Source organism: Epinephelus lanceolatus, chromosome 9 (assembly GCF_041903045.1).
Source record: "Epinephelus lanceolatus isolate andai-2023 chromosome 9, ASM4190304v1, whole genome shotgun sequence".
Classification (NCBI taxonomy): domain Eukaryota; kingdom Metazoa; phylum Chordata; class Actinopteri; order Perciformes; family Serranidae; genus Epinephelus; species Epinephelus lanceolatus.
This window is the reverse complement of record NC_135742.1, coordinates 4,322,145-4,348,880: the sequence shown is the minus strand read 5'-3', so window position 1 is coordinate 4,348,880 and position 26,736 is coordinate 4,322,145. Positions and strand designations below refer to the sequence as shown.

General features: G+C 42.9%; 1 protein-coding gene across 1 annotated transcript in view; it reads right to left on the bottom strand.

Moving 5' to 3' along the window:
• The window catches only part of mmp11a (matrix metallopeptidase 11a), a 74,791-nt gene extending 51,859 nt beyond the window's left edge, over positions 1-22,932 (bottom strand). The window contains exon 1 of the mRNA XM_078170450.1: positions 22,469-22,932. Within this exon, the coding sequence (XP_078026576.1) occupies positions 22,469-22,573 (105 nt within the window). The 5' untranslated portion in view covers positions 22,574-22,932. The remainder of the gene's footprint in view (positions 1-22,468) is intronic.
• Positions 22,933-26,736: the final 3,804 nt, after the last annotated feature.

The following is a 26,736-nucleotide window of genomic DNA, read 5'->3' as shown; positions in this document are numbered from 1 at the left end:
AAAAAAGTAAAAGTGAGAATAGCAAGAAACAAGAAAAAGACCAGAGTATATCTCCGAGCTGGCTGGACATGAATCAACATCATTTTGAACTGTGAGGTTAATGACAGCCCACACTCATAATCAGGTCAGCGAGCCACGCAGTTTGCCCCAGTTTAAGAGACAGTCGGTCCCAGGGTGTCCCATTATGGGTAATACCCACCCCCACCAGATCCAGAGGAAATGGCTCTGCTCATTTCCACTGAGGCAAATTACAGAGGAGAGCCTCCTCATCTGCCGCGGTCCTCTAAACCAAACCGCATCTGCAGCGCGGCACTTACAGTTGGGTGTTCTCCTCCTATCACACAATTACATGCATTTCCTTTTCCGTTGCCACTCAGGGCAACCTGTGGGAAAAGACGCTATCAATTTATTGTGTGCAGATGAAGCTGATTTTTCTGTCATCAGTTCCTGTGAATCTTCCCACAACTTGTCTCGTACGTAATCCTGCACGGATTCTCCGAAATATTACAGTTGCTGCGACTCACTGTCTGTTCCCACTGAGCACAGATTCACTGACCTCCAGGTAAAAAGACGTCTGAGCTTCCAGGTTAAACCCACTAAGTACATGTACTCAACTACTGTACTTCGGTACAAGTTCAAGGTACTAGAACTGTACCTAAGTATTTCCATGTTGTGACGCTACTCCACTACATCTCAGAGGTGAACACTGTACTTTTTCAGGGTATATGCAGGAATCCTGAGGTTAATTTCAATACCTTTTTAAGACTTTTTTAAGACCTTCCAAAAAAACCTTAAGACCTCATCGCCACTTCAAGCTGTCGTTAGCAGCAACGCATCTTTAACATACTAAACAGTTGTAGTTTGCAATTAAATCTATGGAGCACAAATATACACCAGAACTCAGATAAGATGAGAAGGATTTTTTATTGTCTTTTGCTCCTCTGTTTGGCGCCTGGACGTGCGCCGTTGCGTGATGTCGCACAGGTACGCGCACGGCCCCGAGTGGCAGTCCGAGTGTGCCTACCTACACATCGTTGTTTGTAATAGTCGCGAGGAGGAAAATAAATTATACATTCATGGATACTTTTCGTCAAATCTTGAATGCCAAGAAAATGTAATACTTCATAAAATCGCGTTTACGACTTTTTAATACTTTTTAAGGGCCTTAAAAAACTAGACTTTTGCACCTCCGCGTGGCTCCGTTTTCAGGTTTTAGAGGATCTAGGCCGTGACGGGAGACTTTGGCCAATCACAGGTCATTTCAGAGAGAGGACGTTCCTACTGGCTGTTTAACAAATGCAGATGTGCGTGCATGTCCCTTCAACGAAAGCCTAAATCAATGGCGGAGAATCCTGCAGATAACGTTGCTGTTCCAGCGTTGGCAGCAACTGCCTGCACTGCAAAGCAACCCAAAAAAGGACGACTGACTGTGGTTTTATGTTCATATTTTTGTAGCTAACGTTAGCAAGAGCCTGAAATCGGTGTGTTCTCCGCCTCACTCTCCACCGCTACAGACCACTGTCAGGGCACCCTGTCCTGTTGGTAATCCTACATGGCACTATTAGCTGTCCTGCATGGCTGTCAGGCTAGGTGGGTAAGGCTTACCTAAGCCTAGAGGCTGTAATAATTTGAAATGGGGCGTGCTGAGGTAATTAAGAGAGACGATTAGGACCAGGTGGGGGACCGCATTTGTTGAGAGATGTTTCCGAGTGCTGTGAGGAAGATGGACTGTTAAGGGTTGTTTCAAGTTACTGTTTGCGTGTTTAATGTCTACAAATAAACTGTAAAACGAGAACCAACGTTCAGCAGTGCTGGAACACAGAGAGCAAGCTTACTGACTGACAGCCGTCAGATCAGTGCCGGGACAGCAAGGCAACAAGTACGCCTACATCCCTGACCTTTAGCCTGGCAGGTAAGTGTTCACTCTGTGGTAACATACGTACATCCAGCCAAGCCCTGGAAGCCCGAGACCAGTCTTTGCCCCAAGTAATACTAACAAGTGCCCAAGGTTGTGTTTGCTGAGACCCCGCCTGGGCAGCTGTTCAGGAGACTGAACCCCAGTCAGAGGAATCCAGCCAGTACAAACTCCAGCTCCGGGGGACTGCATGGCCTGATTCCCTGCCAGATCAGCAAACTTTCTGTTGCTGCTGTTACACAGGTTAGACCCAACGCTGGCCACCAACAGCCCACTGTGACACCCAACAATTAAGGGTTTGTGCTGGCTAAATTCAAGCTACTACAGCTGCCAACCAAAGGTCGGTCTTTCAAGCTGCTGCTTGCTCTCCACCTAGGAAAGTAGTCTACAGCGGCGGGAAGTGAGGTGGAGAGACTGTGAGGTAGCTAACAGCTAATTCTTGTCTCATTTGTGGTCTGTTAAACAGAGAGAGAGAGTGGCCGTGAGGGGCTGACTGTATTTTAAAAATCTGTTTTTTGTTTGTTGTTTTTTTGTTGATTTCTGCCCACCCTATTTGTTGGTTCACGTTATTGCTTTTATTATTATTTTTCTTTATGGCTTTGGGGTATTTTACTCCAAATGTATTTTTTATTGCTGCAATTGATTTGATTTTATTGCAGTCCAGAAATGTTTTTGTTCCTAGTCCCCACTCCCTTGGATAAACTGGGGCCTTAATCCAAATAATTGTGCAAAAAGTCCAGAATTATTGTATTTCAAGTCAAACTATTACACAATCAAACTCAGACTGACACATTTTCAGAATTGACTGCTTATAGATTGTACAAGAGCTAAATTGTTGAGCTAATGTTAATATAATTATCCTAATGAGTCCTAAAGATGCAGCATGACAAGTCCAAACTATCTATTGAATGAGTTTTTTAAGATTATGTAACCTCATGTTTACAACTCATTTAAAGTAATTCTGTGAGAACATAAAACTCAAATTAGATTTATTGTTACAGAGGCTCTTCTGCCCTGACAAGAGGACGACTGCCCGAGGGGAAAAGTGATCAAACAGTAGAGGAATAAAACATCGACTGTAGGCATTATGAAACCAAATATTTCGAAATCAACCTTACAAAAGCCTAACCCTAATTAACACAAGATCCATGAAGTATAGAACAATGATTGTCAAGTCACAGTCATGTTGGAACGAGGCTGCCTCGCTCAGCTCTGCAGGACTCAAACTGCGTCGCTGTTGTAGGTTAAGGGGAACAAAACCCAGCAGGATTCATGGAATGTGCTCCAGACTGCAGAAACACAGTGACTGATGGGTCTGGATCACAGAACAAACAGTACACACCTCCTCCCCGAGCACCACCCACCCTCCACCTCCTGCGTTTCACTTTGCTGCTTGTTTTGTTGCCCAAAGCATTTACTCACATTAGGGGGGACGTTTCTGCTCGTGTCCTACAGTTTTCTTTACATGGCTTGTTAGTGTTGTTACGAATGAGCTAAAAGAGCCGTGGACCCCCGAAAGCGGCTCCTCGTTCAGCTGCTTTCTGCTCTTTTTCTGCAGGTTTTGTGTGATCTGACGTCTCTCCCTCTGCGCTGTTATCTGCCCTCCTGACAACAAAAACCTCAGATAAACAACAAAGCCCTTATCAAGATGCAAAGCAGGTCTGAAGCGTATCAATCTAAAGGCTGTTGACATAAAACTGCTGGGAAACATAACTAGCACGGAATTCAGACTCCATTTGTTTGCTTCTTTTACATTTATTTACCTTTGGGGGGGCACACGCTCTATAAGTGAGTCTTTACAGGCCTGTAGCTTCAACTGAGAGCACTGAGTTCATGTTCTCAGTACTGTTTATGGAAATTTGGGGATTTTAACGACCCGAGGAGGAGATTATATTGTACAATTACATATGAAATATGCATGATGGGATTTTGTATGGCTTGTTTTCATATTCTTTATATTCACTACCATTAAATGTGACTGTTTTTGGAAAACTAAATAACTCCGGGCCTATACCAAATGATTTCTCAAGCAATTTGACTGTCGCAGACAAATTTCCAATGCTGAAATAAAATCATGAGAGTTAAAAAATATGGAGTGCTGCACTGGGTAAAGGCACTTTGTAGTTAGCTATAAAAAAATCAGGTGCTCTTCAAGATAAAAAACAACGACTGGGCAGCTCACTCAATGTAAAAGTCCATGGTACAGGCACGCAGTCCAAATACATCCAAGGCATTGTGACTGTAGTTAAAAATCCCTTATGGATATGTGGATAAACCAACACATTTCGACTAGAGAGTCGTCATCAGGGTGAGTTTTGCTCCTGTGATCTCAATCATTTGGTGTCTGTGCTGTCTTAAGTGAGCCATTCTCATCTCGTCATTCTGACAAAATCAAACATATTTATTATTATCATAAGTTTTAAGTCTTGGCTCATATAAATGTTGAAGTTCAATTATGTGAACACTGTCAACAGCCAATAGTTTTACTCTCTCCAGCAGCACACCTGGTAGAAGGCAAGGCAAGTTTTTTATGTAGCACAATTCGACAACAGGGCAATTCAAAGTGCTTTCCATAGCTCTACAATTAAAAATGCAATTAAAGAGCTAGAGAATAGAAAATAAAAAGCTAAAATGTACTCACAAAGGTATAAAATACAAGAATAAAAGTTACAGTGTGGTGTAGGAGATGCACATATATCTTACTATATAATGATGAAAACTGTGTGTGTGTGTGTGTGTGTGTGTGTGTGTTCCACGTTTTTCTCCACACTGACTTGGTCAATCCATGTGAAATTTGGCACAGTGGTAGAGGGTCATGGGAGGATGCCAATGAAGCAATATTACATCAATTGGCCAAAGGGGGGCGCTATAGCAACTGACTGAAATGTCAAACTTTGAATGGGCATATCTCATGCCCCGTATGTCGTAGAGACATGAAACTTTGCACAGAGATGCCTCTCCTCATGAGGAACACATTTGCCTCAAGAACCCATAACTTCCGCTTATATAGATTTTCCGCCATTTTGATTTTTTTGAAAAACACTTCAAATGGATCTCTTCCTAGGAAGTTTGAGCGATCTGCATGAAACTGGGTGAACATAATCTAGGGACCAATATCTAAAGTTCCCTCTTGGCAAAAGTTGGAAAACTTACTAAAACTGAGCTTCTATAAGGCAATGAATATTGCGGAGGGCGTGGCTCATCACATAAAGGTGTATAACATCTCAAGGGTTTCACCCATCACCACGCAACTTTGTAGGCATATGACCACACATAATCTGAGGGGACCCCTCCATTATTGACCCCATCAAACAAAATGGGGGCGCTAGAGAGCTCATTTCTTATCTAGGCCTAACCGCCATATGGATTTTTACTAAACTTGGTAGATATGTAGAACAGGACGCCTCAAGGTGACTGGAGAAATTGAACTCTAATTGGCAACTGGGTGGCGCTATAACAACAGAAAAATGCTTAAAATGGCTAAAATGCGACCGATCGCTGTGGCTCCCCCTGTGGACCAATGTTGGTCTTGTTTTCTAATGTTTGGTATGACTAAGTCATGGTATGGTATGCTGTACATAATCACTGAAACTGTCAGTGTGTCATTCTGTCAGTCAGTCATTCTGTCTGTCCCACGTTTTTCTACTCACTGACGTGGTCAATCTATGTGAAACTGCACATAGGCATTAAGGATTGTCATAGGTAGAAGGTGACAAAGCCACCAATGGGTATGCTGCCCTACAAAGCCTAAGTGCAGTAACTACATTTTTGGTCAAAATTGAGTGATAAGTAAAAATGAACTCCTTGATATCTGTTTTATCTTGTGACAAAGTTTCAGAGTTCAATTTTGCTTAGTTTTAGAGAAAAAAAACGGTATAAAATTTGCAGTAACTACAAAATCTGTCTCAAAACCAAACTTTAAAGCCATTTTTCTCAGTTTTACCCTTTGCGTAGTTACTGCACTTAGGCTTTGTAGGGCAGTATGGACTAGTTTGATTTATTAAAAGGCAGCGGCAAACAGAAAAGTCTTCAGCCATGATTTTAAAGAACTGAGAGTTGCAGCAGTCCTGCAGTTTTCTTGGAGTTTGTTTCAGATATGTAGAGCATAAACACTAAATGCTGCCTCCCCATGTTTGGTCTTTACTCTGCGGACACAAAGCAGACCTGCCCCAGAAGATCTGAGAGATCTGGATGGTTCATGAGCCTTGTTTCCATGAAGCAGTCCGGTTCTGTTCATTCCAGTTTGGTACACATTAGAACGATTATCTTTCTGTTTCCACTGTGAAAAGTTGTGGTTGTTACCAACAGAACTGCAGAACCGTCCCCATTCTTTATCACCCCTCTGTTCTAGGATTCAAACCTGCAGCCCTGTGACCTTTCTTTAACCTCTTAAGTAATGTCCTTCACAAAAAACTCATTCATGTTGGTTTGTTGTCACCTGTCGTCTCTGTGGATAAAGTTTGAGCCTAAAAATTACCTGGTTAAAGGTTCTTTGTGGAGTTTTGTCCACTAGTGCTGCTATGAAGCAGTGTTATGATGAGTGGGTCCCTGTTTTATTTATGTGCAGTGAAAGTGAATGCACATGAGTTCACATGTGGGCTATGCCATATGCATTCCTGCCGACGGCTGTGTGCTTTATCCACTGTTGACAGTTGGTGGTGCCAAGAAATGTAGCAACAGCACAGTCAAGAGAGAAGAAGACAGCTCGCTTGAAAACATGGCTGCACATGTTTGAAGAGGAAGGAAATGCATTCAACATGTTTGTTAGACTTCCAGGATGCACTCAGTGTGTTTTGGTCAGACGCACTGGATATAAACAGAGCTGTGTTCGCTAACAAAAAGTAAAAGTTTAAGGTTAGCGATTAATGGTGGCGACAGATAAAAGATCCAACAATAACTGTTGGGAGGAGACAGGATGTAAACAGCTGCCATCCACCTCCACCTCTTCACTCAGAGACTTTTGTGGCACAACATGTTCAAATTCCTCCATTGCCACTGACAGACAGGAGTTATTATCTACATGGCGACAAGAGGTCCCCGTCTTGGCTGCATTAACCTGTCAGGTGACCCCCAGGGCAATGAACCCTGCTGACCCCACACCTACTGCCCTCTGTGGTGTGTCACCTCTGATACCACATTTCCTCTGCACGTATGGCACAGCTCCACTCAACTCTCTTGGAACTCTTTTTTTGGTTTTCCATCTTCAAAAGTTGTGGATAGTTTTTTTGGTACCATCTCGGTTGAGGTTCCACACGAGCTGTGCCGCTAGTAGGAGGTGGAGTTAAAACACTGTAGACCACTGATTGGTCAGAGACCTGTCACTAGAGTCATCAATAGCCGACACAGACAGTGACGGACTGGGAACAAAATTCAGCCCTGGCATTTTTCTTTTGGACCGGCCCCATTGCTGCTGAGAAGTTGTCTTGTCGCTCGTCCTCAGCAGTGGGCAGCGACCATCTCTTTATGCCCTCAGTCTGTAACGTGCCTCCGCTGGTATCAGCCTGCAGCTGCTCATCTGACCACATTACTTTTTTTCTCCTTTTTATTTGGTGCCAGCAGCAGACTGTTATTATTGTTATCATTGCTGCTAATGTTGGAAACACTTTCCAGCATCAACCTTGAATTCATTTTTCTTTCTGTCTCTGATCTTTTCTGCTCCATGTTTTTGTTTTTTAGCCCAAACAATAATTTATTTCTGTTGCACCGCTACAATATCGGTATCAACCACCACAAAGAGATTTTCTAGTTCTGGAGCTGCCTCTCTTTTTCTCTCTGGACACAGATGGAGCAGCAGAGTGCAGTGAAAGTGAAACTCAATTGTTTGTTAATCCATATAGTTTATGGCTGCTTTCAGACCTAGAGTGGTCTCCTTTGGTCTGAATCAGGGACTGATTCTGTCACAAAGTTGTATAATTGCCTAGAGTTGGTTCGTGTTCTCACGGCAGCATTTACAAGAGGACCAGATCAAACGCCTTGTGTGAGAAAGCTGCTCTTGATTGGTCAGAATTTCCATGTGGGAAAAATCCAGGAAGTAAAGCAAACGTTGAAGAAGAGTACACTTGCAAGATAAATGTGACACTTTCTAATGTCACAATGGAGGGACAACTACGCAGGTTGATTTTAGCGCTGCTCATCGTGGACTATATTGCTGTCATTGTTCATTTTAGTCAAACCATACAGTTTGAAAACGAGGCGCGGCTCCAACTAGAAAACAATGTTTTGATGCATTGGATGTGCTGAATGTGCATATTAAGGCAGTACAGGAGGAGGTGCACATTAATAATCCTCCAGGACTGTAACATGCTCATGTTTAACTCAAACAATGTGTCATGTGACTGCAGTTGCTTCACATCCAGGTCGGAACACCTTCTCACCACAAACCAACCGCACCAGAGTTCCTTTGGAACCAGACCGAGACCACCTGTTCAAGAAGGTCTTTAAAGTTTGCTTTCACTCGCCTGTGCAGCAGCTGCTCCTCTAATCCATCAGTCTAATCTGATCAGCTCTGGTTGATCCGACCCCAACATGATCGAAAGGAAGTCTGAAGTGTGGCTCAATTCTCAAGGCGGCGACTCAAACTCAACAAACTGCTGCTGAGGAAGAAAATAAGCTAAGGAAGAGTTTCACTTGTGCTGCGTTCACAGACCTTAAAAAAAACGAAAACGAATTCATAGAGGGGGCACAGAATGATCACAAAGGGACACACACACACACACACAAATGAAAACCTCTAAAAGTTTGTGACCACATTAAAGACTTAAATTATAAAACTAGACTTTGACACAGGGTCCCTCCACAAGACCTGGTCACAACTTTAAAGGTGAAAATTCGTTAAAAATGTGCCATTAATCAAATTCTAATAACAATAACTGACATGTGGACCTGGAGCTGTTGATGCCCCTTGACATCTGGGTCTGTTTGTAATCCAGCTGTGGTTGTTGCCAGTATCACGGAAACAAAGGTCATTGTAGGTATCTGAACAACGACTGCTGCTGTGTTTTTTGCTGGTAAGGACAGTGTCCTGGCCACAGCTGTGCCTTTTGTTCAGCAGCCTCTGAGGTCTCTGTTGAGAACTGAGGATTGGATCTGTAAATCACCTGGTCACAAGCCGACCTCTGTCCCCAAACCAGACAGTTTAGACTGCAGCTGCCCGCTGCCTGATCCCAATCAGCGAGGTGAGGCGAAGGGAGTGTCGGCTTTCAGGGCCGTAAAACTTTAGCTAATTCTAAGTGGTGGGTTCACGGGGAGCCGCCTCTGTCATTTCAAAGAGAGGAATGAAAAAAAGAAACTGTGTGGTTAAAGGACTAAACCCCCTCCTGCCTGTGTGTCAAATGGATTGTTTGACCTGTCTGACCCCGCAGCCGAGTAAAGCCCTAAATGTGCCTGAACAGGTTTCACATCAGAGTTCAAGGTCAAACCCAAACAAAAGCATTAGCTCTGTCTAGAATATCCTGTAGGTTTCTTTCTTTTATTGAGCAGCTTTTACCAATAACACCAATTATTTTTCTTTTTCTGGTCCACAAAAGATTCTTAAACACATCTGAACAAACTTTTAAAAACATCCTAGAGGACAAATTTTCAATGTGGCTCTGACTCAAAATCAAAACAACAAACACCAACATGTTGAGGCTCATTAATACTTCCTTTATGTATGAAAATATATGTCAGGTCAAAACGCTGTAAATGTCACTGCCCTCATACTTCCATACGTCCTTTATGATGGCATATATACATAGATGACATAGATGGCACTAGAGGGTGGAGTCAAAGGTTTCACACAACAAACGAGGCAATGGTGGAGGAGGTCGTTATAATGTACCTTTAAAGAGAGGCAGTGTTGTAGATTGCAGTGGTTTGTGAGGCCATTATAAATAAGTCTTCAGTAGCTCGGCTGAATGCTGCGGCTCTGTATTTTAACTGGGACAAATTGTATCTCACATATCACCCCAATTCTCGCCTCCCTCCAGTGGTTGCTAGGTAACTTCAGAATTGATTTTAAGATTCTTTTAATAACTTTTAAGGCTTGACATGGTTCAGTCCTGTTGTTATGTAGCTGTGCTTCTGACTACCTATGCTCCAAGTCGTGACCTAAGATCCTCAGACCTACCCTCGCTAATAGTCCCTAGATCGAGGCTGGTAGCTAGAGGTGACCGGGCTTTTGCCATCAAGGTCCCGAGGAGCTGAGGTTGGAAAGCACACTACCCGTTTTTAAATCATTGCTTTTAAAACATATTGTTATAAGAAAGTTTCCCTGTTAATATGTGATTTGTACTTTTGTGATTTATTTACTTTTCTTCTATTTTTACCTCGGTACACACTATTTTTCTTTGCTCTTAACATTTTAGTTATTGTAATCTCATTGTCGTATCACTTGCATGTGCTTTGTGGCAGATTTACCCACATTTGGCCCCCTCTGTGCATGTTTCACCTTCAAGTTATGTCCACTAAAAGTAGGGCTGACCCAAAAAATCGAAGCTTCGAAGCTTCATTCAATGGCACGGGATTCGATTGTGAGAAAAAAAATTCGAAGCTTCTACGCTTTTGTTTTCGTTTTTTGGGGGGAGGCCTTAAATGCAACACTAAACCCCACCAGTCGGATACTGACAACGAGCGCACTCAGAGCTGGCAGACATGTCCAAGAGGTCATCAGATGTGTGGTTGCACTTTAAAATATGCCCCGACAACCACCAGGAAGCAGAGTGCCAGATTTGCCAAAAGCAATTGGCATATCACAACTCAACAACAAATTTGGGAAATCACTTGAAAAACGTAAGTAGCAACTAGAAGGCCTAATAGTATGGTTGTGGAGTCATCCGGTCTGATTTTTGCATGAATTGCCTAAAAATGTTCCACAGTAAATCAGAGAACGGGGATATTATTGCCACTGGTTATTTGAAATGGATAAAGGTATTTTTACTGGTGAGTTAAGGGAGAATAGCCTATATATCATGTGATTAAAAAAGAAAAAGGAAATAGAAATAGAAAGCCCGACGCACAATGGAGACTGTCCATAAATGGATTCGAAGGTCAGCCCTAACTAAAAGTTTTTGTTTTTGCCACTGACAGGCTCAGATTGTTCCTGTAAGTGTCTGACAACATTATGGAAAGGATCCCTACAAATGTTAAAGCGAAAGATTCTTTTTGTTTCACCAGAAACAGCCCCAAAATCACTGTTGGCAATCCCACCAGACTGTATTTAAATAAAAAGTAATTTTAGCGTGTATAGAGGCAGCATGTTTTCACATCTAAGTGAGTGAATTAAGGGTTTACTTTGACTAAATCAGAGCTGGTGATTATTGGAGCAGTAGACAGACAAACAAAGATGGCTTCTGTCAGTATTAATTTGTTTTTGTTGACTTTGAATAAGGTGTGTTTTACTGTGCTAGAATATCTGTTTATTTAAATAGAGTTGGTGGGATTGGTGATAGCTGTTTCTAGTTAAAAAAAAAAGAGATCTAACTTTTTAACAAAAGGTCTTTCTCTGAACGGATCCTTTCCATAAGGTGTCAGAGCCTGTCAGTGGCAAAAACAAGTGCTTTATTGGATGTAAATTAATGCCACAAAATGCCCTGAGTGGTCCCATTGCAGGTTGTTTTGCTGCTGCCTGCTGCAGCTGTCTTGCTCAATACTGGACCAGTTATTTAAAAATTGTTGTCTCCATTAGTCACTTAGACACAAAAACATGTGACAATAGGCACCAGGTTGAAAAATACCCTTTAGCTACTATGTATTAAATGAGGGGTCTCTCTCTTCTAGTAAAGACGTAGTGTGGCTGAAAGTGCTCTTGACACTGAACTCAGTCAAAGGTTTCTTGGTTGAACCAGCAGTGAAGACGTCCTGACGGCCTTCAGGCTCCCTGCAGGTTGATTCTTGGTGGTGTCAAACTGTAGCACAGTGACCTGGTTGGGGTGATGGTGGTGGGTTTGTTGTCAGACTGGAGACGTTGTTCAGACGCACCGTGTTCAGACATGTTTCTCTCTGAATACCACAGTCAGATCCCCCGCACCGCCGCTGCTGCTTACACATCTTGTCATCACTGTAACCAGAAGCTAGATATGTCCGTACTTGTAATGGACGCCCCCTCCTCCACCTCCGCCATCATCACAAACTCCTTCACATGTTCCCAGCATGAAGATGCCCTCGCGAGGCCTTCAGGCTCTTGGAGAGTTTCATATCTCATCACAGAGTTCTTGCACTCTCAGCAGAAAGTGACAGACTAATTGTCTGTCTTGTATTTTGTAACGTCGTCACAAAGTCTCCTGACAGGATTTCCATTGTCTGCTCTAAAATTACATGTGAACACGCGAGCATGGCCTCAACACCTCTGTCTTCTGAGTCACTGACACTAGATAACCTTCCCCACGTTGCAAAGCAAACTGTAAACATTTCGCTCTCCAATTTAAAACCCTCAGAGAACCAGTTACAAGTTACTGTACATGTAGCATGACGGCTTTCTACATAATTTACTTTGAAGTAAGACTAGTGAGCTGAGATTTATGACCCATATCCAGGTTGCAAATTTGCATTTCATAGAATAGTGCATGGATGACCTGCCCTACTCTCCCTTTGACTGGCTAGTACACGTTGCCTTCATTGGTTGGGTTGGTTAGGTTTAGGCAAGAGGAGTACGATCTTTTAGGGTTAGGGTAAGAATGTCAGGGAAAACCAATCAGAAGTAGAGTAGGGTGGGTCCTGCTTTCGCCATCCTAGGAAACACAAATTTGCTTCCAGGTTAAATTCTGTTCTCTGCTGTATGTTCCCTCTCTCAGTGACAGCATACAGGCTCTGAACAGTAGTTGGGACACGCTGGCTTATTAACATTAAATTAGCTTGGCTCGTTAATAGCTGGTAACTAGCATCTAGCGGTCCGGACCACTGCAGAAGGAAGGTGTTCGGGTGCGGTTCACCAACAGTGGCTTTATGCAGTCTTCACCAGAAAACGACAAATATGGCCTTCTCATGATTAGCTCTGAGCCTATCTAGACACTTAACTCTACTGCTATCATCACTACTTGCTGCATGCGTCTTCACCATGACACCCGAGAAAGCTGCTTCCCTCCACACACACAATGAAGTACACGTCACAAACTCACAGGTTAATCACAAGAGTAAAGGGGAAAAGGGGTGAGCTGGTCACAATTGATACCACACTGATGTCTGTGTGCTAAACATGAAGTCACGGCCAGCAGGTAGCTAACTTAGCTTAGCACGAAGACAGAAAGCTTGTCTGGTTCTGTCCAAAGGTAACAAAATCTACCTCCCTGCACCTAAAAAGCTAATTGATTAACATGTTATGTTTCATTTGTTTAATCCGTACAAAAACATAAGTGTCAAACGACAAATTGCCAGTTTTTTAGAAGTTTATGTGCAAAACTATTTCTTGCCCATAATCCAAGAAAGGCTCTGCAAAGTTGCAGGTCATGACCAAGAAGAAGTCCAGTGCACAAACCCACTGAAAACAATAGGGCTGTAGTCTCCTGGTCGACTAGTCGATTATTTGTCCGCTATGCTCTGGGGGTGTTTTCAGAACACCCCGTTGTTGACAGAAAGTTGAACTCGCCCACCCTCACGCTCAGCGATGCGGTGACGCAGACCTCCTGTCTGTTTCTGTAAGCTGAAACCATTTCCCTCAGTGGAAACGAAGCTTGTATTTACTTGTATTTCACAGATAAGAAACAATAAATTGTGAAGACAGTAAAGCCTCCACTAAAATAGCATTTTAAGTCTTGTGTGTGATTTATCCTTCAGGGATTTATCCTGGCTTCATATGAACAAAGGAAATCTCCGCTCGTCACTAGGCTAATGTGTACCATGTAAAATGCCATAGCTTGTGCTATTAACGTTAGCATGTTGTATTTGCTTGGAAAACGTGTTTAGTAGGGGTGTAACGATACATCGATCCACATCGATACATCGATTCATTGATTAACGATCCGATTATATCGATGCAAAATGAAAACATCGATCCATATCATCATCTTAAAGATACACATTTATTTTGAAATCCACACAGCACGTCTGTGTCACCATTTCTGGGCAAGCACGCCTCCGCTCAAACAACAAACAGAGCTCAGAAATAAAATGGTCAAATCATATTCTAGTTGTTTTTGTGAGTTATGTAAATGATTGTGTTAGATGGGCATATGATATCGCGTCATATCAATCGCAGGCTCCTGAATCGAACTGAATCAAAATCGCATCGTGACAGACTTTGTGATATCGGCAAACATCGTATCGTCATCCAAACAAATCGATATAATATCGTATCGTGATGAAGCTGGTGATTTACACCCCTAGTGTTTAGTATAAGACAGTTGTTTTGTCGGTGAACCTTGTGAGTTGTAATGGAGCCAAATTATGTGCCGTTACCTTTGTTAAATGTTGCTGTTGTCCCTGGCTTTATATGAGAAGAGGAAAAGATCGCTAGACGCTAGGCTAATTTATACAATGTAAAATGCCATAGACTTGTGCTAATAACGTTAGCATGTTGTATTGGTGGGGGAAATGTATCCAGATAAAGACAAGTGTTTGTCTGTCAGTTCTGCGATTTATAGTGAAGCTGATTTGCGTACTTGTGTTTGAAAATGTCTCTATTAAGCCATGTTTAATGTGTGTTTCATGTGTGTTTTGAATCAACTATATAAATAAAGTCTGATTTGAACTAAACTTTACAGCACTTAACACAGTCCTCCACCGCCGACTAGTGTTTTGGAGGTGTAACTGCAGAGTGACACAGACACACCAGTAAAAATAACGTGCAGATTTTTTTTTTCCCCACGACTAATCGATTAGTTGAAGATTATGTGCGACTTTAGTCGACCAAGATTTTCTTTGGTTGACTACAGCCCTAGAAAACAGCTGATATCAGTCGTTAAGCTAAATTAGCGTACAGACATCTGTTGTGTTGAGCGTGACACCCTGTAACTTCAGATGGATTTTGATTGGGTGACAATGTTTCAGTCGTTCATTAATTCGATCTGAAAGTATCCCAAAAATATTGTTTACCAGTGCCACTGATGTCATTATTTATGATAGTAAATGAAGAGTCTTTGGGTTTTGAACTGTTGGTTGAAGAAAATTACCAATTTGAAGACGTCACTTAGGGGTCTGAGAAATTGTTATGAACAATTTTTTTTACAATATTTTCACATTTTATAGATGAAATGATTAATTAATCCTGAAAACAATCGTCAGGTTAATCGATAGTGATAATAACCGTTAGCTGCAGCCCTACTATGCAGTACCTGTGTAAAAGCATGTTTAACAATCAGTCATAAAAGGCCCAGACACCAATTTGTACACCAGCGTTAACATCAGCAGACCTGAATGCACTGCATCCATACAACATGTGTTTTCAATAAGGGCAGTAGGAAATCTATAAGTGCAGCAGAAGCAGAGAGGAAAGGTCGGGGGGAACTGGGTCTGAAGAGGAAATTACAAAGGATGATCGAAAAATTCCTTCTGAAATTTACTGAATATCTCAGACTGATCTGCAAAAAGGGATCTGAGCGTGATTTTACATCTAAATCAAAATACAAACTGGTTTATTGATTGTTGTTAAAGCTACAGGTGAGAAATGGGACGTGGTGAAGTCAGAAGCTTTTTCATCAACATGATATCTAACTGTATAAACTCATAACATTAAATCCGGATGATAGGAAGTAAGTCATAAGTGAGTGTTTACACGAGGAGACAGATAAGGTTTCAATTTGAAGGGTGTGCTCTCAAAAAACAGGGACAAAGGATTGCTTACAGTGAGAGGGGATTTATAGTGCCAGATAGGAGGGGGGAAGTACCCTTTTTTTCATCAACAAATACCTCATTATCTTCCTTCTTACTCTCCTAATCCAATATATCATCTGAAAATCAGAAACACCCGGCAGTGGAAGGTGATATAAACCATCTGGGCATCTCTCTTATCTTTCCTGGCACACAAAAAACTCTTCCGCTAAGATCTCAGACTTGCAGATCTTCTGTCTGGCTGCAGGATGACTGACTGATGATTTCATCTTGAATGTGATTATTAATGAGAGGGCGTCCCCAGGAGAGTAATAGCTACAAGGCTAATCACGCTGTTTTCATCTTTCGTTTGAGGTTTCTTTGAGCATCTTTGCTTTCTTTGATACTATTTAGTCGTTATTTGATTTGGTGGAGATGGAGCGAGATGGCTGCTTCAGAGAAACGCAACAGATTTGGGTCATAAAGTCAGAGGTGAAGTCAGGACATCACAGTAACATGGCCTGAACATTCAGCAGAGTTAACACAAGGTTTTATTTACTGGGGATAGTGGCGTGATTTTAAAACCCAAGAATTAAGTGCAAGGCCAAGTTTAAGTCCCATCTGGAGAAGACACTGATACTTAAACAACATTTTTAGACACCTTTGTAGCATGACTCTAGAGATGGCTCCCTCGACCACTTTAGTCCAGACTGAAATATCGCAACAACTATAGAATCAACTCCCATGAAATTTTGTTGGGACATTCATGGTCCCCAGAAGATGAATCCACATTTTAATGTGTCCAATACTTTGGTTTGTGACCGAATACCTGCAGAACTATTGACCCTCCCATCAGCCTCAGCTTGCTAAAAAGACAATTTTATTATGGTAATCCCAGTGAAGCAAATCTGGCTGGTCTATTTTCTTCTCTATATCATTTTAGTAACAGCCTATCAATACTAGATGAGAAGACACACATACACACACATACAAGCAGACAGAATAAGACAGAAAATTAATTCTATGTGTGATTAGATTTCGACTAAAACCTCAGCCTTGCAGCTTGATCAAAAATTACATTTTTATTATTACAGAGAAAGTGAAGTACCAAAAAAAGGTACTGTTGGGTACCGATACCAAATTCAATGTACTGGGAAGGTACAGTACCCAACCCTTCACATTACACCTGCCGGACATCAATATTTTAGCATTGTTGAGGTGAGCATGTTAGCATTTAGCTCAAAACACAAGTACAGTTTCAGAGCTGCTAGCTTGGCTGCAGACCTGGGCCTCTTAAAGTTACAATGATTGAGTCCCAATTTAGGGAGTATGATTGAAGGACGCACAGGAAAAATGACAGATGACAGGACATTTAACTAACTGGTGACCAGAATAAATAGTTATAAAAGGAATGCATTAAAGAGGCAACAGATAGCATATTTTCCTAAATATATCATTATGAAAATAATGTGGGTTGCACAGGGTAGTGGCCGCAGTAAAATCAGACTATCAGCGTTTTGCAATCTTTGCAATAAGCTTCTGCCATCGGTGCTGAAATTTCGCGGAAAAATCTGCTTTCTGGCAGGAAACGCGTCATGTATTGTGAAACTGGTCAGCCAGCCAATCAGGGACTGGAGCTGGTCCTTATGAGGAGTTGGGCATGAGATAGTTGAGTCACGAGCACAATGGCAGACGGACAAAGTTTGGAGACAAGTGAAAAATGGCCTGGCAAAAGAAAAGGAGCTCCTCTGTGTGAGGAGGCAAAGAAGAGCAAAAAGGAGAGTGATAAAAGAAGAGGAAAAACAAGAGTAAACCTCAGTCAGGCGTTCAAGAGATGGAGGGAGCTCCGTGACCAAAGAGGCTTCAAAACCCATGTCCAGCTAGCTTTCTTTCTAATGGATCAGTAAGTAACACGGCTAAATGTTAGCTAGACCAGAGAGGACTGTACTGTACTGGCTGCTAGTTCATTCCTAGCTGGCCAGCATCGCAAATCACCGCAACCAGGGAGCGGGTAGCGAGTGTTGGTCGGCTGACATCCTGGTTGCCATTCTACGGCAGCCCTCGGACAGTGATACCCCCCTCCCTTCCTTCTGTTCTCTTCTCACGGAGGCAGCTATCCACGGACATCGCCCAGCTAAGTTACGCCCAGCTAAGTGAACACTGGACTTTGTTTCCCATTCAATTTGAGCTCCAACCGGCCGCATGGTTTCCATACGGTAGCGTTTATTCTAGAATGGGGACTGTTTACATGTGCATATTGTTATAATTCCACTGTGTCTACTGTTGTTTGTACTGATACTGTACATATTGGTATCATTTACTGTGAGCTGTTTGTACTGGTACTGTGCATTCTGCTATAATTATTTGCATTACTATTTGTTTTTTCTTCAGATAAATCTGATAATTGTTGCTCGGTCTCTTTACTCATTTATTTAGTAGAGTGTCCACACACCTTCTCATTCTACATATACATAGAGGTATACTGGTGGCTTTACAGCCTACATTTTATTGATTATCTCTGATCCCCATGCTCAATTTGGTCGTTGTGGTTGTTGCAACAGTGCGGCACAAGACCACTGACGCTAGGTGGCACCAAGCTAAAAAAAAACCCTGAATCCTATCTGTTGTTGCAAGGAGAGCTGCAGTATGTACTGAAAGTAAAAAGAAAAGTTTGTGATTCGGAACACGGCCATTGTAACTGCTGACTTCTCCAGCTGCCATCTTTGTTTTGGTCAAGCGATGGAGAAACAGCTTGTGAATGAGTCAGGATGCAAACTGGGGCTCTGTGCCATCCAGAAACTCAGTGCTGATACCATCCTGCCAAACTCACCCAGTCCTGACAGCGTTCACTCATCCTGCAGAAGCACCTTAACTGTAAATACTCTAACACGATGCTTCCCCTCCGCTGACCTTGTTAGTGGAGGATGTAAAACGAGGCCAGTAGCTCCTCCTCCTGCTCACTAACAAAAGCTTCTGATTAACTTTATGAAGGAGGGGTGCATGTGTCTTTTAACTGCATCCCTCCCCCCTGTTGTGTCTCATCAGCCACTCACAGCCCGGCGCAGCTGTGACCTAGATCCACACGATGGGAACCCGGTCCGGCTGTGATGTCACCTTTGCTCTCACGGTTCCGCGGCCAATCACTTTGCCCGACGACATCGACATGATGGGGCAAAACAGAGGAGAAGCAGGGAACTCAGGGTTTATTGACAAAAACAGTTAGCTGTTAGCTCCCCCTCTTCACTGCAGCGAGAAAACAAGCGCTCTGTGAATCGCGCTGCCCTGAATGCCACAGACACTGAGGCCTGTCCGGGCCTGTGTAATCACTCGCTCTTTTGTCAACAATGGGGAACAAATTGACAAAACTACAGATTAGACTTCCCGGTGAGATGACCAGCAGACACAACAAAGTTGTCATCACAGGTGCAACGTAGTTGTGATAATGTGTTGGTGGAGAAGAGTCATTTGTCATGTGCAGAAACCTGGTTTCAACTTGACACATAATCACTCCGTCAACAAAGACATGTCATAACACTAAAATGGCCTGACTGCTGATTACTGTGGATTAAATTGTGGAAAGGTATTTCAAGTATGCAAAAACACATTGTGGATACTAATGCATCAACACAAAGAAACCACAAGGCTCGTGGCCCTTTAAGGTGAATCTGTCTGCCACCGCCTACATTTGTCCACCAGATCAATTCAACCAGAGTTTTTTCTTTGTTTTATTTTCTTCAGTCTTGCAGTAATAGAATTATCTGCTATTTACAAAGAGAAACAACAGTTCAAGGAAAGTCTGGGAAAACAAGGATAAATTTATGCAGCAAAATAATTTCTGTTAATCATTTTGAGACCCCTCAAATTTATCTTGCGATGTAGCGAGGCTCCTGACCGCCAGATTGGGAACCAGTGGATTGGGCAAACACAGAGTCATAAATTGTTGCTGTGACTAGGCAAAAAGAAGGGATCCTGATTGATTGTAACGTGATCTCTTTCTAGCCCGTTCTCATTTCTAGGGCGTCAAATATGACAGCTTGGTCTGCAGTGTCAGTGTCTGACTTTGACGCACACAACACCCTTTAGTGTCTGTATAGCCCTGTTTCAATCAAACACTTTAGTTATGGTACCTTTGGAACCAACAGTAACCCTTCAGACATGGTACCTAGACCCTCTGTCTGTTTACCATCCAGCACTCGCTGTATTTCCTCATCAGCGGTGACACAGATGGAAGTCTGCACCTGGTTTATCGTCCACAGAATGAGGCCGCGAGCCCACATTTTCAGAACAAAACAGAACAGGCTGCAGTGAGAGTCTCTCTCCATGGGATATTTAAAAATAGCAGCTTTGTGCATTTAGTCCTTCTCAGGCAAGCTCAGGGGTTTAGTGTTGCTGTAGCCCACAGGAAGTTAGGATTAGAATATATGACCTTCACATAATCCGCTCCAGATTAATCTATATTTTTAAAGTCATTACTAAAAGTGTGTGTCATATAAAAACTAAAGTGATGGTCAAAGTTGTCACAGTGAAATTTAAGGTGTGCTGATGGATTCACGTCATCAACTCATGCATTGAGTAACATTACAAGTTAACGTTCCACCTTAAAAGTCGCCGGCAGTCGGCCCAGTGAATGAAGTTATTTTTTCTCAGACTCCAGCTGCTGTGAGAGGCAGCAAAACATCCTTTCATTTTATAGTTACAGTTTACTAATAAAACTCTCCACAGTATGAACAGTGGTTACATGAGCCTCAAAACCAGACACAACTCAGCCCTGAGCAGAGTGACCGTCCTCTACTGACCAATCAGACTGCAGTGTTCACAGCTCCACCTTTTAGTACCAGATCTCTGTGCCAGGTACCCCAACAGAGGGGGGACCAAACATGGGGATGGTACTGAACAGTTCCACTGGTACCATCCACAACTTTTCACAGTGGAAACAGAGAAAATGTGTACTGAACTGAACGGCACTGCTCAGTGGAAACGGGGCTTAAGAGACACACTGCGCTTTAACTACCTCCAAAGTAGGCATGTCACGATACTGGAAATTTGGTAGTAGGTACAACACCTGTGAAATGATTTTCGATTTTTGAATTTTTTCAATACCATGGTAAAAAACAAAAACAAAAAAACTGAGCTAGTTTGCTGTCTTTCTCAAGTAGCTGTCCGTTAGTCACTCACTCTACAGCAACAGCACTTCTAAATGAAAGCTTTGTCAGAAATTCACTGCACTTCAAAATAAAATGTGTTTTTTTACAAACTTGACAAGTTTGAGAGTTATGTGTAGTCCATTAAGAATGGACCCGCAACCCACTCTTTGACTGCGACCCACCAGTTGGGAACCACTGCTTCAGGAAATTGTTCACTCAACTTAAAGGTCCTTCATTGAAGTTAAGCACAACACTCACCACTGCATTTCTTCATGACGTGTCTGTTTGTTCTTCCCTGACTGACACGTATTTAGTTCTCTTGTTAGATTATTGCCACCTCCTGTCCTATGCTTTGCAGCTTCCCTCCAACCTGCTCTCTCTGTGTGATCCAGCTGATGCTCCAGGAGAAAACCAAAACTGATTTACTCTGCACATCAGTCTCATGGAATAAAGTATAATCATACTGACGCATCAAAACACCTCCGTCCTTCCATGAAACTTCAATAACCGCTACATTCTTCACTGTTCCAGCTTATCTGAGCCGCTCGTTTGTTTTGATAAAGGAGTTATTATTCTGTGCACCTGTAAACAGAACATTCCTGTGCGTGCTTATCCAGCCTACTCTGGAAATAAAGGTTTGATGTTTGTGATGTGATACAGCAGAAGATAAGATATAAACAAGGCTGTAGTAAATATGACAGAGTTGCAACACAAGAACATGCTCATGTGGTCAGGTGTGCAGAGCAGCAGCAGCAGACCAAAGTCAGTCAAATGACATTAAACAATCAAAAAGAAAAACCATTAAAACACAAGAGTGAGACTGAGTAACGCGTGCCACTGACGCCATCATGACGGGTCCATATGGAGGACCCCTCTCTTTTATGGTGTTGACAAAATGCCTTTAAGACCTGTTATTACTGCTTCCTGCCCTGCAGACAGGGGAACTCAGCAACCTTTATTTTCTCCCTCTCTCCCTCCCTCCTCCCCGCAGATCAGAGCTGGCTGCACCGAGGCAAAACCAAAACACTTTGCTGTCATCCTGCTGCATGCACGGAGAGCACGAGACGTCAGGTTTTTGGCTGCAAAGTCATGAGTGCTTCCAGCGCTGCTGAGCAGACGAAAAATAAATAGCGAGAATAGTAATTTCTTCAAAGTAAGAGCAGCACCCGGGCTAATTACAGTGACAGGTCAGCTTCTGTGCGCGCGTAAAAATAACCATTTTCTTAATTACAACATCAGTGTCATTGGTGCTGATGACTTCGAGGAAAGGGCGTGCGTGTGCGCGCGTGTGCGCGCGTGTGGAGGGGGAAAAGTGTTACTTAAACCGTAAAGATACTCCTCATACTTGTGTGTGGGTTGTATTTACTTTGGAGCAAAGTGACTCATTCTGCTCCAAAGTCTGTACAAGAAAGCAAATTAAAACTATTGTGCATGAGTGTGTGTGTGCACGTGTATGTGTGTGTGTGTTTAAGGAGGTGGGAGAGTCACTTGTAGCAGGAGAAAGAATGAATAAAGTCAACACTGCAGATTCTTTTAAAATGCAACACAATAAATCATTCCCCGTTCATGCAACAAGTCAAACAAAGCGACTCTTTCTGCAGCAACACTCCCAAACTCCTGCAGAAAACTTCCTCTTTTCTGTTTCGACTTTGCAACAAGTTTAAAAAAAAAAACAGTTCCTCCAACTCACCGGTGCCGCTTTGTACCTGCTGGATCCCCGCACTGGAAGACAAAGCGTGCTCGGGAGGCATTGCAGCGCGAAGACGTAGCAGCACACGAGCAGAGAAGTCCGCATCCTCACCGCCGTCTGGAGCCGTGCTGGTGCACAGGCAGGCTGAATTTGGCGCAGCTGTGAGCGGTGCGCAAAGCCGGGAGTCACACGGCTGCAGGATCCGGGGCTACTTCTCTTTAAATAGACTCTGATTTCTTTGTTCTCCTAAAGGTTTTTTTTTTTTCCTCCACATACACTTTTTTTTTTTACAGCCCAGGGCTGATAATACCACCCGCTACCATGTGACTCTTAACCCTTTTTCTCCCGTGTGCCCGTCAACTGAAACCAGATGATGGCTTTGCGTTTTTCACCCACCTGTGGATCCTGATTTTATGAACACCGAGAAACCAAATGTTGAGTTTTGGCAGGGAGCATCTATAAAATACACACAATGTCTCATATTATAACACAGTGACACAGCATGTGCTGGCAGGCACACTGCAGGACCTATGGAGATATTATAGGATTATTATAAGAGTATTACAGCAACACAATCACCTACAGTAAAAACTAACAGGCAGCAACAAAACACTCATTTTTATGAGGAGTAAAGAACAGTGTGTTGAGGGAAACAGTGCAGATGTGTGAATTAAGGGAAAGTGATGTTTGTGATAATGCCTTTAGTTCTTTTATCTCAGATGTGTTACGATGTCACATACCTTGACATGTTTCGGCAGAAACTTTCACCTTCCTCAGAAGTGATTATCAGAAGTTTCCACCGAAAACAATTCACCTGCCAGCAGGTACAACCTCCTAGGAAAATGAAGGCTCAATTCCAGGCAACACATTGTCACCCCAAGTCGCCTTGTACATTGACTTTCACGTTTGCTACATGTTACGAATCCTCCTGTGTCTGCTGATGACGTTCTGAGATGCTGCCACCAACACCAATGGCTCAACATTCATATGAGAAGCAAACACCGGGCTCCCAGGTGAAAGTCCAGGGTTTGCTTGACTCATCCACCAGGGACTTTCCAGATCCTTATATTACGTCATCACCAGCAGTCATACCACCACATCAGGTGCAATCCAGCCAAGCAGCAGTGTATCATAACACCATCAAAAGTGACTTTTTGCATCCGAAATCACTGACACAAGGCGGTATTTGAGTACTTCAGAATGAGAACGGGTTGTTTCAACCCAATTGCCACAAGAAAAGGTTGGCATTGTACGTCTCTGCAAACCACGAATATGATATATTTGTGCATTTCATATATATTGATTTAACATTTCTAGTATATGAACTGAAGTGGAGGGGTCGGTGGATGGTGTGTTACCTTGGTGAGTTGCCTGCCAAGCTGCAGACCCACTAAACTTGGGTGTTTTTAGCTACCCATCCCTGTTTTTTCACTGTGATAGTGCTAGAAAAAAGCAATTGTTTTTATCCAAACATCGCTGCGTTTCCTGTCGGGATGGCGGCACTAAAAAAAGTTGTTATTTACAGAGTCAATAGCCCCTTTTACAGAGGCGGATTGGCGAGTTGATCCGAGGTGCCCAATTTTCTGCCTCGTAGGGTAGACATATTGGCGGAACCCTTTTAGTTTAAAAAGAACGAGGCGGCCTTCTGCAATGGGAGGGGCTGTTGATGACTTGTGGGAGGAGCTGTTGATGGCGCCGCACGTGTGACCCACTGGCGGTGGATAAACAGGAAACAGCTGATAGCAGGAATTAGTGAGCAGCTAGTAGCAAGAGGGAAACACAAACCTGACAGACACTGTAAAGATGAGCAACTGGGGAGACAAGGAATTGCGCGCCCTCCTTGTCCTCGCAAACGAAGAGGCCATTAACCGTCAGATGACGGGGACGGTGAAGAACGGGCCGACTTACGAGAGAATCGCCGAAGGACTGACCAGCCGCGGCTTCCCTCCCACGTCACTGTTTATGTCACATGCTGAGCTACACGTTTTGTTACTTGCTCACGCCCCCCATTGCCCCGAAAAAGGCACATTCTGTATAAACAAAAGTAGGCAGGCGGCATTTTGCTGCACTCCCCGATTTTGTTTTTATACTGCCAAAGCTGAAAAAAGACTGATTGGGCTTTCCTGCAAATTTGCACAACTCCTGTTTAAAAAGGGCTAATGATTGCTTCTCCAGCCTGATCGTGCTATCAAAACCACTTTTTAAAGCCCAAACGTGATCCTCTCCGAACCAAGTTTTTAACTTAATTAAGTATGTGGTTTGCAGAAATCTGGCGATATGTTTGCTCGATTTACAGCACAAAGGAAGTGTGTCAACAATTACGCAACCAAAACAGGATAGGACAGCACTTTTGTTTTTCCTGGTAGCTATTAGTATCTGTCCCCACTTACCAAAGAGTATTAGTGTAGTACAGACACCCGACACCGAAACTCCAGTATACTGCGAAAGACAGAGAGCGTTCTCTGGGAGCATTGGGCTTAATCAGCATCGTTTGAACTTGTTTGGAAAAGGCTTGGCTGTAACAGAAGCTCCTACCCATACTCATTCTCAACTTGTCCAACTCCGCCTCTTGGTCAGTGATTTCAGTGTCAGACACAGACACCAAAAGCCAACTTTCACAGCGGTATGACACGCCACTGGACGGCTTCAGTTTGTAGCTTAGACAGGTCCTTTTTTAGTGATATGATACGCTGCAGGTCGGCTGGATGGAACCTGTCACAACAGTATGATACTCGGACAGGCGGCATCAGTTAATAACATGGCCGGATGGCACCTGTTGCGGCGGTATGATACTCCGCTTGAATCTGGATGGCGTCAGTTTGAGCCCATACTCATCCCGAACTTGTCAGACACTGTCACTTGGCCATGATTTTGGTGTCATTGACCAGGAATGTCTGCTGGAAACGCTGCCAGTAACGATGTAATATAAGGAGCTGGAAAGTCCCTACAGTGCGTGCAGGAGAATTGGTGGATGGGTCCAACAAACCCACAAACACACAGGAGCCTGGTGTTCACTTCCTGTGTGAATGTAGAGCCAAACAATGATTTTTTCCAACACTAACCATGTGCTTTTGGAAATAAACCTAAATATGGAGTCTAATGAGCAGAAACTGCACATTTCTTGTGAAAACAGGCGTGTATTTTGAAAGACATGATGCATTTAACAGGTGTAAGCTGACACACCGTCTCCTAACATCAACAACAAGCAGTGGAGGATACCTAGTGACGTGAAGCAGGAATATTTGACGAGTTGGGATAAGAATGTGTTGGAAGTTCATTCATACACAAAACTCCTGCGCTTCAGCTTTAAAATATGCTCAAAATAGAGATATTGTCATTACTCCCCACATTGTTCCTTTGTCAAAACTTGGCGCCTATATTACCCACAGTGCACCTCAACCATAGACAGCTCATTTAGGTGTGTTATGCCAGTATCAGCTCATGTATCTTTGACAGCAGAGATGAGCTGAAGATACAGAGGTCTCGCTTCTGTCGAACTCCACACCTCCAGATTTCTTTCATTTCTAGACTTCTTGTCTCCAACCCCAACTGACGCTGAATCAAGTGACATAACTTGAGGACATTTATCAAACTGGATACACTAAAGGCTTTATACATTATTCCACATGTGCAGCAGTGCTCCCCGACACCTGGAAACTTACTTTGATGTGCAAAATCTGTGGCGTTCCCCTTTAAACACAGAGCCTGAGTCAGAGGATTAGTTTAGCTTAGCATAAAGACTGGCAGCAGATGGAAACAGTTAGCCTGGCTCTGTCCAAGGACGAGAAATACAACACCTCTAATGCTCACTAATATGTATTGTATCTTATTTATTTCATCCACACAAACCAAAGTGAGAGGCTGCACAGAAATTCAAGGCAGATGGAAAAAATGTTAGTCAAGTTCCAGCATGTAAAATTATCTTTGTTATTTTTATTTTGGTGTGGATTAAAACGACAAGATGTAACCAGATGATTAGCGAGCTGCAGAGGTGCTGGAAGATGGATTATTGAACTTTGAACAGAGCCAGGCTTTGTTTCCAGTCTTCTAGGATAAGCTAACCTCCTTTTGACTGATCAACCATCTCATCTAATTCCCAGAAACAAAGCAGGTATTTCCCTGAATCTCAGACTATGGATATAAAAGGAATCATTACGAGAACTGCCATCAAACGGGACACAGTGTGTGTGAAGTGTATTTTTTCTGAGAATAAAAGGAGTGTGTGTGACAATGAAAGAACGGAGGTAGGAATCTGTTGATTTATTTTT